The sequence below is a fragment of the Zootoca vivipara genome, chromosome 6, assembly GCF_965207765.1.
Source record: "Zootoca vivipara chromosome 6, rZooViv2.hap1.1, whole genome shotgun sequence".
NCBI lineage: Eukaryota > Metazoa > Chordata > Lepidosauria > Squamata > Lacertidae > Zootoca > Zootoca vivipara.
In genome coordinates, this window is record NC_142589.1 from 20,865,154 (window position 1) to 20,886,454 (window position 21,301).

Genomic DNA, 21,301 nt, shown 5'->3' on the forward strand with positions numbered 1-21,301 from the left:
TCAGCACATTAGTTGGGATTTAGTATCTATATGGACGTGTACTTAGAGACAGGTTGTCTCCACCCCCGCCCCAGTGCGTAGGATTATGATGGACCAATTGTTACTTTTAGTGCAGCTAAGATTCCTCCAAGATTCTAATAATAATAATTTATTATTTATACCCTGTCCATCTGGCTGGGTTTCCCTCAGCCACTGTGGGCGGCTCCCAACACAATATTAAAAACATGACAAAACAGCAAACATTGAAAACTTCCCTAAACAGGGCTGCCTCCAGACGTCTTCTAAAAGTCAGTCAGTCTTCTACAGAATCCCTGATGATTTCAGTTCTCCAAACTCTCTAGTGCAAATCATGCATTAGGAATTCTCCCATCGCCTTTTTGATTTTTTAATTCCCAACCCACCCATTAACCCTAGAAAACTGCACAGGAGTTTTGTACTAGGCCAATGCATTACCAAGAATTTTTTAAATAAAACATATAACCAATATTCTCCTATCATCACCACTCTTGCCACCTCACCCTTCTACCCTCCTGTCCAATTAAACAACAGCAAAATAATTTTTTTAAAAAAAATTGTGTTAGCAATACTGGAAAATACAGCATGCCCTTGTATGCTTCTCGAGTGTAAAGGAGGATGTTCTGTCTTCACCTCTCTCTCTCTTTAATCTATCTTGTGCACATCACTATATATAACTGTCTCTGTAACTTTAAACCTGAGATTTTTTTTTTTTTTAAGAGTGACCAAACAGATTGCGGAGGGAGGGCCTTCCTTTCAGGACCACTTTCAATGCCTGCTGAGCCTTCCGTTAAAGTGAAAAACGCTGATTCTTTTCTCAGTTGCTTTCCCGTCGCTCTTGTCAATGCTTCAGAGAAAGCAAAACTTTCAACTTCTTTGGCAGGCGGAGGAGAACTTCAAAACCCAAGCAAACTCTTTGGCAAAACAAGAAGGCGCTTGATATAACCGGATTGCTCAAGACCAGACTTTTATTTTAAATAGTTTTATCGAAGATGTTTATCAAGATCCAGCTCCTTCTTTTCCTGATAGGGAGCTTATCATTCCATGTTCTTGCTGAGGAAGGTAAGGAAAGTTTTCTTAGATATGCAGATGTTCAGAAAGGGATATATTCATACTTTCCTTTTTCTCTTTTTGGTGGCTGGCTGTGTTGTGTGTCATCAGGGCAAAGTTTTGCTTAGGCTGCGCTCTTAACCCCACTTCATTGGGAGTAAGCCTCTTTGAAGTCAATAGGTTTTACTTCTTAGTAACCATTTTTAGGATTGCACTTAGTTCCCATCCTATCTTGAGATTCTATTGCTGCAGAATTCAATATGACTGAGGCTGGTAAATTAAAAGTTGTTGGCTTTCGGCGGGTTTTCGAAAGTGCACCACAGAAATTCCGCCTACCTATACAGTATAGCAAAGAGCAAAGGGAAATAATGAATTAGTTTGCAGTAAATATATACATTTTGGACCATGGCTTCTTTCAGGAAACAAAAATACAGCAGTGCAACCATCCCTACTTTTTTTCAGGCATTTCTTTAAAAAAAAACCTATGCTTTTAAGACCATATGAATTTTATTTTTTAACCTAAAACTATTGATGTTTTGTTGATGCTTTGGATTATGCTTTTTTTAAGGAGGTAATTTAATTATTGTTTGATTTTATACCAATGTTATATATTTGATGTTAGCCGCCCTGATTATGCTTTTTTAAGGAGGTAATTTAATTATTGTTTGATTTTACACCAACGTTATATATTTGATGTTAGCCGCCCTGAGCCCAGTTTCGGCCGAGGAGGGCGGGATACAAATAAAAGTTGTTTATTATTATTATTATTATTATTATTATTATTATTATTATTATTTGCAGATACTGATTGATTTTGCTGTATTTTATGTTGTAAGCCTCCTTGATGCTTTATTAAAGTGCAGATCATAAATAAAGATAATACATGTCTACTCCAAAGTAAAGCTCACAACTTCATTGGGAATGTATCTCCCTCCCAAGGTAAGGTAGCATAGGACTGCAGCCCAAATCTCCTCTGTTTAGTAATAACATTTTACTATTGGGCAATATTTCGTATGGGAAACTTTCCAGTCGGACTGCAAATGACCGGGGGGGGGGGTTGATTGGCCCCTGGTTTTCCTAGGTTGCAGACTCAATTCCCAGAATAGCTAGTTCAAGTGATTTCAGGTCAGGTATCAGAAGCAGCAGAGATCCAGAAGAGTGGTTGGCAGTGGAGCTGGACTCAGTAGAAGGCAGATTTCATGTATATGAGGAACACCACCCCCCATAGCTCAGTTGTGAACAACATGCTTAGATGCCAAAGGTCCCATCACTTGCCAAAGGATGTCAGATATCAAGCAAAGAAAAGACCCCTCTCTTCTCAAGAGCCAGGAGAGATTTCTTCAGCCAGAGCAGATAGTATTGGTCTACCTGGTGAAGAAGCCATGCGTGCTGATACTGTACTTCCTCCTCCTCCTTTTAATTTATTCTTTTTAAAACAAACACACACAAACCCTTAGCAACAAAAAAAACCCCAAAGCATACAGTGAAAGTCAGTGTTAGAATACACAACAATCTAAAGCATAGAATGTTATTTAAATCAGAGTAATCAAAAAAGTCTGGATTCTGCAAAAGTTCAGGGTTGTTCTTCTTCTTCAAAGAATAATTCAGTACCGGTCAGTTGCAAATGAGTCTTTGTGTCTCTTTCCTTTAGCTAGTCATATATATTTTTAGTCAATTTGGGCCAATGGCCAAACTCTGTTAAGCCAATTCAATAAGGATGCCCCTTCCAAGTCTTTCCAAAACCGGGTTAGATAACAAGTCTAGTGGCTAACAACAGATAACCAATAATTCTTTCTTCTGTATGGGCTCCCACCCCACTCTCTTTGGTCTGGTCCAAGACAAGAAATAGCACATGCTACAGTTGTTCCAATTTGTTAAGAATAGTTCCAGATTTCTGGTCCTGTCCCTGGTAGCACAGTTTCTAGTTTTGCCTTTTGATGGTTCCATTTTTAAAATATTGTTGCTTATCAGGATAAAGCTATCAATGGTCACAAGTCATGATGGCTATGTATTTCCTCCAGTATCGGAAGCAGTATACCTCTGTATCCTAGGCACTGACAATCATGTGTGGTGAAAGTGCTGTTCCATTCCTGTCCTGCTTGTAGGCTTGTAGGGTGGCAACTGTGAAAACAAGATGGTGGACTACATGGGCTTTTGGCCCAATCCAGCAAAGCTCATCTTATATTCTGATGTTCAGGGATCAGCTCTCTTTGCACAGTCTCTAAGCCAAGAGTGGGGAACCTGCGACACCCCAATTGTTAGTAGACTTCAATCGTCACCATCCCAATGGGCATTAGAGTCCAACAACACCCCGAGGGTCACATGTTAGCCACCCCTGCTCGGGACAGTTGGCTGTACCCAAGAGCAGACCCATTGAAATAAATGAATGAAATTCATGGAGGATCAAGCTATTGATGGCTACTAATGCTGATGGCTGTGTTTTTACCGGTACCTCCACTGTTGGAGGCAGTATGCTTCTGAATACCAGTTGCTGGAAATCACAAGGGGAGAGATCCATTATTTTAATTGGCCTACTCTGCGGAGGCCAGTGACTCTTGGAATGGGAAAGCACATTGGTCATAGTGCACAGGCAATGTAAAGGCAGCAGAGGAGGCAAATGAGAAACAGGAAGGCATATTACTCACTTCAAGTGCTTGGTGGACTAAACCCATTCTTGCAAATGTAAAGTAACTGGGGGGGGGTGCAAAAGCAAGCCATAGGCTGGTGGTTGTTTTTCTTTTGCTTGTCATCCTGTAGGCTTCATGCCATCTGCATGTTGGCATAGTACAGGCCCCAGAGGGTGCCAGGCCCAGGTGTCAAGAGGCCCACAGAGAGGATAGGCAACATGTTGCTGGGTCTGTTGGCGTTGAGTTGGGCTGCCTCCATCGGCAGACTGAATCAGTGTTGCCCAGAATCAAGGCGTTCTCAGCTGGCTGCCTCACAGATTCCTCCTGTTTCCATTTCTTGGCAAAGGGAAAGGAGGAGGAGGCAGAGACAAGGAAGCTAACAAGGCAGGATGCAGATCAATACTGAGGATTGTTGTTTATTTCCAGGATGAGTCCTGGGATGTCTAGCCAAAGAGTCTCATGACGGACCTGCAGAAATACTTTGTGGCTCTAAGAATGTAAGGAAAGCCTGGTGGACCGGGCCAATGGCCCATCTAGTCCAGCATCCTGTTCTCACAGTGACCAACCAGATGCGCCCACAGTCAGGATTGACTGTAGTTCAGTGGCAGAGCACCTGCTTTGCATGCAGAAGGTACCTGGTTCAATCCCTGCCACTCCCAGGTTGGGCTTGTAAAGATGACTGCCTGAAACCCTGGAAAGTGGCTGCCATTCCATGGAGGCAATGCTGAGGTCTATGATTTCGTGTAAATCCACTTCCTAGGTTTTCTTTTCCGCACACTGTATCAGAAGGAATGTCTCTTGCTATGGATGAATTCCTCTCTTCAGAGGTATTTGTGGGTGTAACCTACAACCCACCTGAAAGAAAACATCCAAGATCAAAATTCAGAGTTGCATTCCAGAGAGACTGGAATTCCTTGGTGCATTCTTGGGGTTTGCAATTTCATCTTCCCGGAACAATCTCACATACTTGGGTCTGAGGCAGCCTCTCGCAACCCGGTGCCCTCCAACTATTTGGGACCACCATTCTTTACCACTGGCCATGCCAGCTGGGGCTGATGAAAGATGTGGAACAAAATATCAGAAGGGAGCCAAGATGCAGAAACAACATTTGCTAAAAGGTGAAGCAGCATGCACTCCAACTGCCCCTATTTACTGATGGTAGCTCCCATTTTCTGGTCTTACCCCTAGTAAGACATTGTCTCTAGAGTATAAGAGGCTGCTGGATCAGGCAGAGTCCAACATCCTGTGCTCAGAGTGGCTGACCAGATGCGAGAAACCAGCAAGCAGGATTCAAGCACAAGAGCACTCTCACTGTCGGCCACTGTGAGAACAGGATGCTGGACTAGATGGGCCATTGACCTAATCCAGTAGGCTCATCTTATGTTCTTCAGTTATACGTTGATTGGATCACAGATATCAGTCAGATTACTCGTCTCCAAATATTGTGATGTAGTTCCAGTTTTTGTTGTTGTTGTTGTTGTTGTTGTTGTTGTTGTTGTTGTTGTTGTTGTTGTTAAGTCTATAGAAGTGCACATATTGTGGGGTTGTTGTTGGCATCTGCCTTTTTCAGAAGACAGTGGAGTGCACCTCTGTGGGTGAAGTCAAACAGCAGCACCCAAATGACCTGGGCACGCCTGGGCAGTGTGTATGGAGGCCCTGGGCTGCCCAGATGACAAGACCTCCCTCTCGGTTTCACTGATGTGCTGCAAAGGAAAGCAGAGCGATACATTTGGCACCAGCTTGGCTGCAGGAGCTGCTAGGAGGTGTACAAGGCACCATCCAACTGTCTTAGGGACTCCACTCCAGATTTGTGTAGGGTTTACTCCTTAGCCTTTTCTTCTCCCAAAGATTTCCCACAAGGCAGCGGAGGTTTAGGACCAGAGTTTTCCTTCTACTAGGTGGGCTACCTTCCCAGGTTGACGAGCCCCATCTTCCCCTCACTTCCCTCTACAGCACGTGCAGAAATAGATTTCTTGACCATCTGGAGTCTGTCTTCGCATGCAGCAGGAGTCCCTAACTCAGTGAGGGTTTGCGACCCATCAGCTACCCTCACCTGACTTAGCCAGCCAATCGAAGCCATTCCCAGCATTGTGGCTGCTGTCGCATGGTGACAGCTTCTAAGAGCCACAGGTGAGAGCTGAGTGTAGGGTGGGGACCAAAGGTGGACAAACTGCCCCAGACGTATCCCACACCAAAGGAGCATGACGTATCCCACACCAAAGGTACTATTCTACAGGAAAAGACATTGAAAAACAATATGTATTTTAGGAAGTGAACAGCGTGCAGAAAATGCTTGGGGGGGTATGTGTTTCTTAATCCTCAAATTCAAAGAAAATTCAAACTCAAAGAAAAAGGTGGTGGAGGAATAGATCTATGATTGAGCAAGTGGAGGTCTGACACATAACGGAAATAGAACGATCCCTCCCTCTGTGAGACGTCAGAAACATCAGAGACGCGGAACTGGAATGTGCTATATCAGATTTTTGGCACGGCGAATTGCAGTGAGTAATTCACATCTGCACAAGCCTGCATCTGGAAAAACAAGAAAAATTTGGGGAGTGAGGTCATCACAAAGCCCTCAAGAGAAGAACACTGACAGTGAGATGTCTGTATCAGCTGCTAATCCTACTCAGAGTTGATCCATTTAAATTAATGGATACGACTGATCAGGCCCATTCATTTCAGTGGTTCTACTCTGACTAGGATTTAACTGGATGCAACCCAATGTTACCTCAAGTCTATTTGGACAGAATAAGTACCACCTTCTATAAATTTAAAAAGGGCAGAATCTTTTTTAAAAAAAAATTATTTGGTTTTTTTCAGATTACAATTCTGCAATCACATATCCAACATACAACATAAAAACAAGATTCCAAAACTTCCCTCCTGCCCTTTGTGGGTCCTATTGTTAATCATTCCCTCCTGCATCTTTTATGATAATCCAAATCTTTTACTCCTCCACTGTGTCCAACTTCACCATTAAACTACAAGTGTTATTCCAATCCGACTAACAATTTTAACTGTTTACAATGGTTTTTAAGATAAATGATAAATTTTCCCCATTCCTTATTAAGATTTTGGTCTTCCTGATTTCTGATTCTTCCAGTCATTTTTGCCATTTCAGCATAACCCATCAACTTGATCTGCCATTCTTCTCTGGTAGGGACTTTATCTTCTTTCCATCTCTGGGCCAATAACATCTGCGCAGCCATGGCTGCATACATAAATAGAATCTAAGTTTAAGACGGTGTAATCTAAATTAGCAGTGCCCATTAATTGCAATGGGTTTACTCTGAGTAGGGCCAACAATTTCCAGGCAGAAGATCCTAGGTTCATAAGAACAGAACATGGGCTTCTTAGATCAGGTCAATGGCCCATCTAGTCCAGCATACTTCTCTCACTTTGGTTGACCAGATGTGGGAAGCCTGCAAGTCGGACATGAGCATAGCTGTACTTTGTCCACCTGCAATTCCCAACAACTGGCACTCTGAGACATTGCTGCCTCAGATATAGAGGCAGGGCATGGCCATTGTGACTAGTAGTCGTTGATAGCTTTCTCCTCCATGAATTTATACAATCCTTTTAAAGCCATCCAAGTTGGCAGCCATCCCTGCCTTCTGTGGGAGAGAGTCCTATAGTTTAATTATGTGCTTAGTGCTGGATTTATGTATAAGCTAAACAAGCTATAGCTTAGGCTCCCACTCTCTTGGGGCCCCCCAAAAAAATTAAAGGGAAAAAACTGGATGTACATTTCCAAAATATAAGATAAAAAACCCTACATACAGTGACAGTGTTTTATGTTGTATAGGCTCCTATGATGTAAGTCATGGGCCCTGCCTGCTAGCCTGCTCCCTAAAATATCACTGGTTTGCTCATTTCTATATATAGGGTGCCTACATTCTGCATGGACTGGTTGCATGCCAACATGTGCAAATGGCTTTAGATACCTATTAGGTCCATAAATTACCATAACATATATTCAACACAAAAAACAGTGACAATTTGTTGTTGAGAAAGGACAGCTGGACACATAAAGGGCCCCATTACCTTCAGTAGCTCAGCACCCCATCAAACCTAAATCTGGCCCTGTATGTGCTGCATGAAGAAATAATCAATCCCTGGCTAGGACTAGGAATGTCCCCTGCCTGACATCTTCAAAAGCTACTTGTAATTCCATGCACTGAAAAAACTGGGCTAGGTAGACCAATGGTCTTATCTGGTAGGTGACAACTTCCTAGGTTTCTATGCTCCCACATCCTCTAATACAGGCACCCCCAAACTTCGGCCCTCCAGATGTTTTGGACTACATTTCCCATCATTCCTGACCACTGGTCCTGTTAGCTAGGGATTATGGGAGTTGTAGGCCAAAACATCTGGAGGGCCGCAGTTTGGGGATGCCTGCTCTAATAAAAGCTGTTGGCCACAGAGACAAGAGTTTTAATGAACTTCCCTGCTTCAATACCTAGATTTCCTGTTCAGTGAGTAGATTTCTCCCCCCTTTTAATATTTGATGCTCAATGCTCAAGGCAAGACTTTTATTAAATATTTGATGTTGAAGTACCACTGCAGGGAGAAGCTGGACTATATACATCATTAGATGTTTTCTCTCCCTCCTTAAAACTTTTGCCAAAAAAATTTTTTTAATGGATTTAAGAGAGAGAGAGGGAGGGAGGGAGAGAGAGAACACAATATTCAAACCTCATAAAAGCCCTTTGGATCTTTGGATGTAGAAACACATGTTAGTGTGCTTTTGCTTTACTGCAAAGAGAAGCCCAGTATAAAAGATGCAAGCAGTCTGGATCTTAATTTATATTTTTGTGCTAGGGACGCTGGTGGAATTTGATTGCATTCTGCCCTGAACTGAGCAGACTGATTGCTCCCCAAGTAATGTCCAGGTTGGAACAAAGGCAACAGTATATGCCAAGTTCCATTAGGGTTTACTTCTGAGTAAACACACACAGAATGGCAGCTAGTTAGCTGGTGGTTTAGCGCTTCCCAAATGTTCCAGCCCATTTCTCTGCTCAAAAAGAGAGCTAAATGTGTTTAAAATTGTGTATTTTGCATAATGTGTAGGAAACTGTCCTATACTAAGTCAGATCGTTGGTCCATCTAGCTCAGTATTGCCCGCACTGACTGACAGCGGTTCTCCAGAGTTGCAGAAAGGGAGTCTTTCCCCCCTACCTGGAGATGCCAGGGATTGAACCTGAAACCATCTGCATGCAAGACAGATACTCTAACCACTGAGCTTTGGCACTTATATTTTGATTTTTAAAAACACATTTAGAAATTTGTATTTTTAATATTTAAATGCATATTCAGAAGTGCATTTAGATGCATGTTTAAACAGGTGTGGCAGCTCAGTGGTAGAGCCTCTGCTTTGCATGTAGAAGGTCTCAGGTTCAGTCCTCGGCACCACTGGGTAGGACTAGGAATGTCCCTTCTCCAGAACTCTAGAGAGTTGCTGCCAGTCAGTGTAGGCAATATTAAGTATTAAGGTAGATGGGCCAATGGTCTGACTCAGAACCCAATGTTCCAATAGCTCATATATTCAAATACAAAATGTCTGTTTATGAATCACTTCCCATGAACTGTCCCAAAGCAGTTAACAAGTGCAACATAAGAAAATGTGAAATATATACTGTATATGGTAACAATTTCAAGTCCAATACAGGAAAAGATTGCGATAAAAACAACAACATCAAAAGGCCTGTTGCAAAAGGAAGACCCTTAACAGGTGCCAAAAAGAGCACCTTTCTGATACATAAGGAGAGAGCATTTCAAAGGGAAGGCAACACCATATGGTGACCTGATTCCTACCCTGAAAGAACCAGACCTCCTTTCCTGCAGAGCATAGTGGTGGGATGAGCATATAAGGGGTGAGATGATCTTTTAAGTGTCTAGAAGCAATGGGCAAGAAAGTCAATTCAGTTTGTCCTTAAAGAAGAATGAGGTTACCGGTAATTCTCACTTCCAAAACCATGTGTGAATCAAATCCTGCGGAATTTGCACTTCTCTAAATTTCACAATGCTGTTCTCCAGCCAAGGAACACACAGAAAGAGTGCACTCACTGGTGCTAAATGTGCATATATTAAAATGTGCAAAAAATGCAAGGATTTGTGAGAGTGGTTTGTGTGAATGGATTATAGTAAGGAGAATCGCTTGCAAGAATATTATCAGGCAAAATGGTTTGAAGAATCTGTGTTAGGAGAAATTCACACTAAAATGTGGATGGATGACTTTTTATGAGGGCTCTTTGCAGGTTCCATTTGAGTCCAAACCACCATTGCAAGTGGACAATGAAAGGGGCTTCACACAGTACCAATCAGTTGATTGGTGCCGATAGCAGGCCCCTTTGAACAGGGCCGTCTTAAGCACATCCGGCACCGTGGTGCAAAGATCCTTCCAGTGCCCCCTCCCTAACCCCCCAGAATTTAGAACTCGGGGCCCAATTTGTGGACCACCTCATAGCCCCAGGAGCCGCCGCCCACAGATGCCACCGATGTGGTGGCCGCAGCGCAGCTGGCCAGACCGCCAGAACCCCACGCTCGCTTGTGAGGCTCTGGGGCGCCTCCTCCTCCGTTGCCTGACAATTACAGCCCACTGCTGGCACTCTCGCTGCTGCCTAGCGGCCCGAGGAGCAGGAGGCGGTTGCCACACCGCCGCCTTTGCCCCGGGGAGTGGTGGTGGTGGGGTGGCAGGCACCGGTGATGCAGACGAGGCCCCTCGGGAGCCGCTCCCACCACCGCCACTCCCTCAGACAACAGTGGCTCGGAAGGCGGTGGCTGAGGGGATTCCCGTGACCAAGGAGGAGGAGGAGGAGGAGGAGGAGCCATAGGGCTTAGTGGCTCGTTGCGCCCTGCCAACCATCTGGCAGCATGCAGGGAAAGGGGAGGCCGCCGGCAAAGCCGCACAGCTCCCCCACTCGCTGGGGCGCCCCTGAGAGGCCGGCAGCCTGGTGCAACGCGCCACTAAGCCCTATGGGAAAGACGCCTCTGCCTTTGAACGTAGATGGGTTGTGAGGAACCACAACTGGGGAACGTACAATTGCACTCAGGTCCTGCTTGGAGACTTCCCATCAGGGCATCTGATTGGCCACTGAGAACAGGATGCTGGACCAGATGAGTCATTGACCTCATCCATCAGGGCTCTTCCACGTTCTTAGAAGAGTGCTATTTTTGACTGCCGCTCTGTGATGAGTGCAATGCATACTTACACGCCTAGCTCCACACCACACGGGCCTTAAATCTGAGGTATGACTCTCCTCTCTCATCGCACCCTCCTTTAAGTGGGAGAACTTCTAATAGTCTGGGAATTCTATTTGCGGCCAGCTATCTGTTGACATATAATAGAAGCTTAGCATCATTTCCTCCTCGGCTTTTCTCTTGTATTTTTGAACCAAAGGTTAACAGACAGAAGTGTCCCATTGCACACCTTTCCTGTCCTGATGGGATGCACAGGGTGATGAGTGATGCATGAATAGTGCTGCATGGCACACTCTTTAAGCCAGGAAACCCAACCGTTCATCGCTCACCATTTACTACAGAGCAAGCACATCCCAACAGCCCATTGCATTGCATAATTTAAAGGGAAGAAACGACTTAAGTGGGGGATGGTTTTAATATTAAACAGCAATCTGCCAAAGTTAAACCTTGTTTTAATGGTCTGACAAAACCTCACTAATTTATTGCATGTGGACGCTATGTTTCTGAGTTACGCAAGGTGGACCACAATGAGTCGGGATGGAGAAGGCAATCTTCTTGACTTCTCAGAAGGTTTGTTCATTTTGCTGTGTTTGTGATTTAGGTCCTTGAATTTCACTGGGTCAACTCCCAGTTGGATACAACCCAACTAAGTTGGCCAACAGAAACTTGATCGTAACTCAGTGGCAATATGTAGCCAGGAATCTCAAATCTCAGCTGCTTCTCATCTGTTTCGTTTAGCAAGTACAGTCTCACTGGAAGATGAAGCACCAACTACTGACAGCAGAGACAGTGACGTTTCTGAATTTCCAACGGTGAGTATCATTTGTAGGGAGATATAGACTGTTTCATTCCTGAAGGTTATTGTATGTATGTATGTATGTATGTATGTATGTATGTATGTATGAAAACTGCATACCACCCTTCATCACAGAACTTTCTGGTGGTAAGAGCTGTTCAACAGTGGAACCAAAGGCTTGGCAAAAGAGGAGTGTTTTCACCTGGTGCCCGAAAATATGTTATGAAGGTGCCAGGCAAGCCACCCTGGGGAGCGCATTCCACAAATAGGGAGCCACCGCAGAAAAGGCCCGTTCTTTTGTTGCCACCCTCCGGACCTCTCGTGGAGGAGGCACATGAAGAAGGGCTTCATATGATGGCTGCAGGATCCGGGTCAGTTTAGGGCAGGGGTCCCCAAACTTCACCGTGCCGATTGCGTGGCGGGCCGGAGGGTGGGAGAGTGCGCGCCCGTGCGCATGCGCACACGCTCTTACAGGCACGGCGGCACACTTCTGGGTCAGAAAAAAGCACTGAGAATCATTTGTGCGCATGCGCATGGGCCTCCCCCGACCTGCAAGTGCACCGGAAATGACGTTTATGCAAGCACACAAACATTATTTCTGGTACACTTCCGGGTCGGGAGAGGCCCATACGCATGCGCACAAACAATTTTCTGCATTTTTTTCCGACCTGGAAGCGCGCCGCCGCGCCGGTAAGAGTGGGTGGCAGGGGTCGTTGCGGCCGTCGTGGGCCGGATAAAAGAGGCTGTGGGCTGTATGCGGCCCGCGAGCCTTAGTCTGGGGACCCCTGATTTAGGGCTTCCTCTTCACAACCCAGTCACTAATAAATTTCATTTTCCCTGATCCCGGCTTGCTTTATTTATTTATTACATTCTATACTGCTTTTATTTTCCAAGGATTTCAAGGTGATGCACATGGTGTCTCCCCCCCCCCCGTTTCATCATCACAACAACCCTGTGAGGTAGGCTAGGCTAAGAGATGGTGAGTGGCCCAAGATCACCCAGTAAGCTTCATGGGTGAGTGGGGATTCGAACCCTGCTCTCCCAGGTCCTAGTCCAACACCCTAACCATTACTCCATGCTGGCTCTCAATGTCCTATTCTCTCTTAGGCTGTCATCCTACACATGCATACCTGGGAGCAAGTCCCATTGAAATCAGCAGAACTCCTCCTGCAAAGACTTCCACAGGACTCTTTTGTTACTGTTTCAAAATAAACAATTAAATGCTGGCATTTGTAGCAGAGTTGTATCAAAGTGGATCAGCATTATGCATGTTTTAAGAAGAGAGACATAGAAATGAATTATGCTTGCCTTTGTTTTCCTCTCTTTAAATCACATATATCCCTAAAACCAACAAACATAGTTCCCAGTGACAACAGAAGATCCGGTAACCACAGACAGTGCCCTCTCAATCAGTGATGATGCTGAAAACTCAACTGACCCAAGCTTACCAGAATCTGATGGTATGTGGTGTGCATGTTTCTAAAATGTTTCCTATGCAACATAGGGTCATTTGCAATGGAAGATTTTCTAATGCCCTGGAGAGCTACCTAATTTAGTGCTTTATAAACAAAACCAAAAACTGTGAAACTCTCAAGCTTGCCTGAAATTGCATTTGCAAATGGTATCTAGTCCTTTTTTTCCTTTTCCTTTTTGCTTGTTTACTAATGCACTTAGGAAATGGAATGGAAACATAAAGTAGTGTACTGGGGAAAATCTGAAAAATTTAAAAATGTCCACCTCTTTCTCTCACACACATATATGTGAAAGATTATGATTCTTATTATTTATTCAATTAATAAGACACATGCTGCTTGCAAATTTTAAAAGCAATAAAGCATAACGTAAAATCAGAAAAGAAAACATTGTGCTACAACAAAAGCTATTCAATACCAGCAAAACACAAGGAATACATGTTGCAGAATAGTTTTTTTATCTAGCTAGATGGAAGACAGGCAAGGCTATCAACTGCAAACTGGATCCTTTCCTTAGAGTCATCAACCATTACTGGTTACAACAAAAGTGAACAGGAAAGGTTTTCTCGATACTCACTGCAGTGAAATATGTCACTATACTCACTAAAGAGAATAATAATAATAATAATATAATAATATAATAATGGTTTCCCCAGCCATTCTGGGCGGCTTCCAACAGAATACAATAATCTATTAAACATTAAAAGCTTCCCTAAGCAGAGAAGCTATACTCAGAACCCACATACTGTAGTTTTCTGCTCCTGGATACATTAAACACTTGAGTGTCTTTTTCTTCTCAATGTAATGAGTCTTCCCCCCCTCCCCCCCCCCAATTTTTTTTATTCATTTTGTATCAACACTTACAAAAACAAAAATAACAAAATAACAACAACACAACAAGCAAAACAGAAACAACACAAATAAATTATTAACTTTCCATCTATTTCTCTAACCATTTTTATGTAGACTTCCCCAGGTCCCCCTATCTGATTTTCATTTCAACTCTTCTTTAGCAGTATCATAAATCATAATCTTAACCACCTTTTCTTTTCGTTTTTCAACTTAACCATTACTATAAATTTCTCACATTTCCTTTATCCTAAATCCTTCCAATTTAACCCTTACAAATATTAATTTTCAATTTAAACTAAACTACCTTATATTTCTACTCCTACAGCCTAAATCAACTTCCAAAGATATCCTGCCAATCTAATTATTTTTTTAAAAAAATTCTAAGTATACTTTTAACTTCTTCCAATCCTTTTTTTGTTTATTTTTTAAATAAAATTTAAACTTATCCCAATTTTCTTCAACCATCTCATCTCTCTGGTCACAATGCCTCCCCGCCAGTTCGGCAACATTCCCCCAAATCTATCCTATAAACTATTTACAAAATTATTATTTTCTTTAGCCAACCAATCCATTTTCAACCTGGGTTTATCAATTAGAAAAGACATCAATTTTACTTTTCACCCCCCTCCCAATCTGAAATGCCTTATTACCCCAAATTCAATCTTCTCCCCCTGCTGCCCCCCCCAAGTGTCATCTTATTAATTAACCAGCCTCTGGTGTTATTGTTTTCAATTTCCATCTTCTCTCTCCAATTCATATATAATTCTTGCTCTCCCCCCTGGGTGAAAACAATGTCCCTTGGTGCTTCTTGTTATGTTTTCCCATTCTCTTCACCCTCTTCCTCTTCATCTTCACCATCATCAAAGTCCTCAATTTTCTTCTCTTTTTGCATCTTTTCCTGAACTTCAACTCCTTTTTAAAGTCATCAAAATGTTCCCTGATCCTTCGAATCTCTTGTCTGCTTGCTTCCACCTCCAAATTGGTTTCCCGCAACAAGTTTATCACTGTCTCATAAAAAGCAGGTGTTGTTTTGACCACTGGCATTTCTTCAAGGTTGCAGCAGGGTTTAGAAGACAGGGAATGAAGGGGCTTGTATCTCCAGAGTTATTTCCAATCTGGCCACAAAATATCCATATAGCCTTACTTCTTTATCCAACTCATAAAACAGCATGTCAAAATAAAGTATATCACTATTTCTTATGTTTTACATTCAAATTGTTTCAATTTAAGATGCCACAATAGCTTCAAAGGCTCCAACTGGGAAACAAAAGTTTAAAATATCCTCTCTATTGTGATGTCACAATGGTCTAGCCGTTCTGACCAGAGTGCTGCTTCCAGAGAGACAAGCGGCTTTTCTCAGTCCAAATTTAAAAGCTTCGCAGGGATTTTTAGCAGTTTCTAGCTCCTCCCCCCCCTACCCTGCTTCTGGGGGAAGGTTAAGGTTCAATCCTTGGAAGATTAATTATTTCTAAATGCTTTTGCTGGCTTCGGAAAACATCACTGCCTTCCAGTTCTCTCAGTGGGAGGGACTGACTTCCATTTTTAAGTCCCTTTCTCATGCTGAATTTTCCAAATTTTTGCTCAAATATTGGTACTCACGGTACAGTCCTTATTATAGTATTAGCCTTCTAATACTAACCGCTGATGCCTCTCAGTCTCGCAGCTTCGTGCTGTCAAAGGAAGCGATTTGTCCGATGTGCCGCGGCTCCGACCCCCTCGTTCTCGGGCTCAAAACAGAACTTGCCGAGGAGGGGGGAGCCTGATTTTGACGCCCGCCAGATGACCACATCCCCAAAACGCCCGGTTTGGGGTTTTTCTGGGGGTCCGCTGGGCTGGAGTGGTTTTCCCCACCTTTGACGCACCGAGGTTTCTTCAGTCGAAAGGACCTCCGACTATGATGGCCACGCAATCAACCGGAAGTCCAATGTAATGGGTCTTAATGAAAGGGCGTTGCTTGTTCTAGCAAAACATACCATCCATAGGCAGCAAAAATCAGCACCAAACTCATAGAATTGTACAGTTGGAATGGCCCAAAGGGTTCATCTAGCCCTGCATAGAGACATAGAGACAGAGATTCTGCGGGTGACAACCAGTTTGCATGGGGGTTCAGTTCCCCACCCCCATGCACATTGGTGGAGCGTGCCCTGCAGCATGGTGAATAGACAGGGATGGTGAGAGTTGTCGTATGTGGGTGTGATGGCCAGGACTCCCTATTCTTGATACAGAAACTATCGTTTTGGCTTCTTTCTTTTCTTTTTTTAACAAATTACAAAGCTGTTTAAAATAATTTTAAAAAATACACCCCTGCCAGTTTGCACGAAACAAGCTAGTTGGTCTCGCCAACTGTTGGAAGGGTGCTCCTCAGGCTGAGATTTCGGTTTCAAGCCAAAATTGAATTAATAGTTACATTACAATGTATTGGATAGCATCCCAAATTAGCTATCTAGCCCCAAAGTGTACTGTCATCTCCTTGGCCCATGCCTGGTTCCAGTCCAAGCAGACGACTGAAGCCAAACATAATCCAAAGAACAGCACTGAGTGATTAGGTTCCTTTCTTAAATTACCTTAATCCTTCTTTGAACCTACAGGCATGCTAATGAGCCTCAGCCCTCTCATGTAATGAATCCGGCAACAGGCCCTATTTCCTGATGAAGTAGAAACCCTTTTCACGTACACTGGAAGGCAGCCAGATTCTGATTATTCCAGAGAAATCATTGCTGGCTACTTAGCACCACTGTGACACCCCCATCCCTTGTGTGCTGCAGACTGCAGCACAGGAAGGAAGCCTCAGGAACATTAAAACACGAGCATAAAGGTTTGCCAATCTGCTTTGCACAAAGCTTATGCAGAGGTTCAATTATATTGGTTATTCATTCTGATTTGTTTGATGGGAGATTATATCACAGTCAGCATTCACCCTAACCAGCATGCACTTTTCAATCCATTTCCCATCACTTTCCAAACTGCAAAAATATCTGTTCCTTTTTTTCTAAAGGGACTGCTATGATTCTATGATTCTAAGTGAATTCCACTGCAGGGGGCTGGACTAGATGACCCTTGGCAATCCCTTCCAACTCCACAGTTCTATGATTCCATAGTTGAACCATGTGCTGTGTGAGGATGTCCATGAATTCCAGGTGCTATGAGAGAGGGAGAGTAGGGTTGCCATATTTCAAACAGTGACAATCCAGACAGCTTTTTTCTTTTTGGCCAAAAATGTTGAGCTTTTATTTAGTTTTGCCCAAAGTTGAGCTTTTTTGGCAAAATTGCAAAAATGGCACTGCTCAGATGCTGCCGCTGAATGCAGTATTCTGTATATGTCCAGGAAATTCCAGAAACCCTAGGAAAGGAACTTTTCTTTAATCACTATTAATCATCCAATTATTTTTTTATTCTTGTTTTAATTTATATGCTGCTTACAGTACATATTGTACCTGGCTCTAAGCAAGCGCCTTTGCATCTCCTACCAGCTTTAGATGCGAAAAGAGATTTCAGAAGGAAATGCTGTAGGGGGCAAACAGCTTCACACTGCCCTCTGCCCCTGATCCAGGCCCCCCACTCCCTGGTACCGTAGCTAAAAACAGACACCTGGCGATCTGACCAAAGATCTCACCAGCCTAGTTTAGCTCGGAAGGCTCTCCTTCCCCACCTCTGCCACAAGCAAGCACTATTAACAAATGTAGTGTGAAATGGTCGCATCACATTTCCAAATTAGATGCTGTGCCCTGGTTTCACATTCCATCACAAGGTCCGACTTCAGAAGGCTGCGCAGCTCACGGTGACACTTTCTTTCAAAGTCAGCCCCCGAAAAGCTGATGGCTGCGTTTGTGATGACGCGTGGAGTTGTCCTCCTGTGGGTTTTGTACAAAATTTGGAGTGACTCCAGCATTTTCTTTCAGAGGTCTGGGTTTGTTTATCAGCTGGATACAGAACTGCATGTTCTTAATTCTCCGTGTGGCACATGCTTCCACCAGCCACATTCCTCCCACATTCCTCAGGAATGATCTGACCTCGATAAGGTAACAACACATCAACCAGGAAACGACTGGTCATGTCCCGGGCACATACCTATAGAAGCTGTATGCCGGCTCCCTTGGCCAGTAAAGCGAGATGAGAGCCGCAACCCCAGAGTTATCTGCGACTGGACCTAATGGTCAGGGGTCCCTTCACCTTCACCTTACTCCTCTCAGATCAGCATGCATCTACCACTCTCAGGGTTGCCAAGCAAAATCCACCAGGAACTGACCCCAGGGATGTAGCAATTTTCCTCTTTGGCGTTTGTGGCATGGCTGTAACTTTCAAGGTGTCGATGCTGATTTGATGTTGAATGAACTTGGCCTTTTGAATTCCCCTCCCTGCAGATGGCCTGGAAACGGCTACACTGGTTGGCATCATCTTTGGAGTCATTGCTGCTATCGCAGTCGCCACAGGGATTGTCATTTTGGTGGTGAAGAAAATGGGGAGGTACTCGTAAGTATCGCACAAAGCAGACACTGTGGCAGGGCTTTCCAAAGTTTTCACGTTGGTGACACACTTTTTAGACATGAATCATTTCGTGACACAGTAATTCAGTTTCACTAGCAAACCGGAGGTTAAACTGACCCCTTTCCAGCCCCTGGAAGAGCACAGGGAGCGTTCGGATGACAAGCCTACACACTGCAGCCGACACACTAATGTGTCGCGATCCAGTGTCGAAAGCTCTGTACTATGGTGCACAGATGAGGAGAGACTCAGTTCACTTAGACTTCTAATATATCTGTTGTTGTTTAGTTGTTTAGTCGTTTCTGACTCTTTGTGACCCCATGGACCAGAGCACGCCAGGCACTCCTGTCTTCCACTGCCTCCCGCAGTTTGGTCAGACTCATGTTGGTAGCTTCGAGAACACAGTCCAACCATCTCGTCCTCTGTCGTCCCCTTCTCCTTGGGCCCTCAATCTTTCCCAACATCAGGGTCTTTTCCAGGGGGTCTTCTCTTCTCATGAGGTGGCCAAAGTATTGGAGCCTCAGCTTCAGGATCTGTCCTTCCCGTGAGCACTCAGGGCTGATTTCCTTAAGAATTGATAGGTTTGATCTTCTTGCAGTCCATGGGACTTCTAATATAAACCTACCTTATTCACACTTCCCAGAGCCCACATTGTACAATGACATTTTGCCTAAGGCAAACATAGAAACTATATTGTGGCAAAATAACTGTTCTCTCCATCCTTGCTTTTCTTCTTTTTAACAGTCCCTGAAACTCACTGAAGAGAGAAAGAGGAAATACATCAGAAGATTTCTTCCTTTTCTGAGTGAGTCTCCTCCCATGCTAACCATGGAAGGTGATCTCGGGCAAATAGCAATTTGAGGACTTATAAGCCCACGGACGAGATCTCACGCAATTTCCTGGAGCAAGCTTTTAAAAATACAAATATGCCTTAAAGATTGAGTATTTTTTCACCTAAAATAGATACAAGAGGGGTGAGGTGGGGTGGGGAAGATTTTGTAGGGAAGGTTTTGAAAAGAACAATGCACAAAGCTGTCTCCTAACAGTGCTGTTTACAGGCAATATATAAAAAAGGATGTTGCTAGTAGGAATTCCTGAAAGAAGATGGTTTCTGTACTTTGTTTCCTATAGGGCTGGCAAAATGGTAGGGTTGCCATATTTCAAAAAGTAAAAACCAAGACACCTCAAAGTTGTTAAGCTTTTTATTAAATATATAAAAAACCCAAAATTGGAAAAACCGTCAGCTCTAGAAATGGTGACCTGAGGCCCTCCAGATGTGTTTGGACTCCAAATCCCACCAGACCTAGAAAACATGGCCAATGATGATGGGAGTTGTAGTCTAGCAATGTCTGGTGGACCAGAGGCTTGCCAACCCTGTTGGCTGAAACCCTAAACCCTAGGAGCAAGTGCCATTAAATTAAGTGGGTCATACTTCTGAGCAGCGATTTATCTGTTTGCTGTTTTTGTTTTGTTTCTCATGAGACAGATCTCTTTCAAAGTCATTTTTTAAAATAATAATAATAATTTATTATTATTCTGTTCTCTTTGGGGAGGGAGAGTAAAATAGGGTTGAGATAGATTCTGCACTGGGAAATTTTGAATTTTAGAAACTCAGATTTTACAAACTGCACTGGGAGATTCTGAATGTTTACAATCAGAATAAATTGTGCTAGAAAATGCTTGTTTTATCCTGCTTTTGAGTTTAAAGTCTCCCCAACTGCCTACAAATAAATTGAAGGTGTCTAGATTGGCTTCCATGACTGCCTTCTTCCAGTGCTGGATTTAGGGCCATGTGGACACTTCCCCTGCGGAAGGCACCAAGCTGGGGGTGGGGTGCAAATTGAGAAGATCAACAAATGAGAAGATCCATTTGGGGGCACAAAACTTTGGCCATTGCACAGGGCACACCATATTACAAAATATTGCTGAAGTCTGCACCTGCCCCTTCTGACCCAGGTGAATTTATTTTATTTTTACTGAATTAAACTTACCGGTATTTATCACTTGATTGTAGTAAGACCTCTAAGCAATTTCAAGAAATATCAGAAATAAAAAAGTTAAAAACAATTAAGAACATTTAAAATTAACAGCAAAAGACTTTTATAAAATGCACACACACACAAACACACACAAACAAACTTCAAATGTTGGAGAACTAAACTGAAGACTGGAAAAATGAGAAATCAAAATCGAGAGATTTCCCCATCCCAGACTGTGAATGTCACCAATTTCAGAACTAATTTTAGTTCTGAGCAGGAGTAGAAGAGAGGGCAGAGCAAAGCCAATATTATCATATTTCAAGGGCAACATTCCACCCAGGCAAAAGACTTCACAGCAGGACCAATAAGAGGTGTGGTTTGGAGAGAGGGGTGTGGCCTGGAAGAGTCCTGAGAGTCCCATAGTGAGACTTGGAGTCCCCCAAGCCCAGGGACTCTATGGGACCAAGCTGTCCCCCCCCCCCCCCGCATATTTATTGGGAGGTGGCTGGGGCCCCTCAGTGTTGAAGGGACAGAGGAGGCTGAGCATGGAGCCTAGCACAGCGCAACTTCAGGGGCCAGGAGAGGAGCCGCCGGCCGTTGCAGCCATGCTGGGCTGCACTGGACTCTGCACTCTGCCTCCTCCCAGCAATGCGTGCTGCACACATCGTGTGCATGTTGTTACATGCACACGCTGTGCATCAGACCCCTGGTGCCTCTGCCTGAGCCACAGTTTTCCCGCCCCTGGCACAGGTGGTGTCCTATCTTATTTGGGCCTCAAATGTTTGTCCTTATCTCAAATTGTCCCCTGAGGCATCGCATGCCTCT

General features: G+C 43.8%; 1 protein-coding gene and 1 long non-coding RNA gene across 3 annotated transcripts in view; one reads left to right on the plus strand and one right to left on the minus strand.

Annotated features, from left to right (window-relative positions):
* Window positions 1–629: 629 nt before the first annotated feature.
* PDPN (podoplanin) overlaps window positions 630–21,301 on the plus strand; it is a 44,448-nt gene continuing 23,776 nt past the window's right edge. The window contains exons 1-5 of one of the 2 annotated variants that reach the window (XR_015950468.1): window positions 630–1,077; window positions 11,634–11,707; window positions 13,052–13,151; window positions 18,377–18,485; window positions 19,242–19,604. Coding sequence is in view for 1 of the 2 variants with exons in the window: in XM_035118979.3 (XP_034974870.1) it covers window positions 1,008–1,077; window positions 11,634–11,707; window positions 13,052–13,151; window positions 18,377–18,485; window positions 19,242–19,248 (360 nt within the window). In the remaining variant the exon portion in view is untranslated. Of the gene's footprint in view, window positions 1,078–11,633; window positions 11,708–13,051; window positions 13,152–18,376; window positions 18,486–19,241; window positions 20,243–21,301 lie in introns of those variants that run through there. The other variant, XM_035118979.3, reaches the window with a different exon arrangement.
* LOC148685271 (uncharacterized) overlaps window positions 1,071–21,301 on the minus strand; it is a 54,221-nt gene continuing 33,990 nt past the window's right edge. Inside the window, exons 5-6 of the long non-coding RNA XR_015950469.1 lie at window positions 4,548–6,224; window positions 1,071–1,401 (exon numbers count right to left, since the gene is read on the minus strand). This is a non-coding gene — a long non-coding RNA (uncharacterized LOC148685271). The remainder of the gene's footprint in view (window positions 1,402–4,547; window positions 6,225–21,301) is intronic.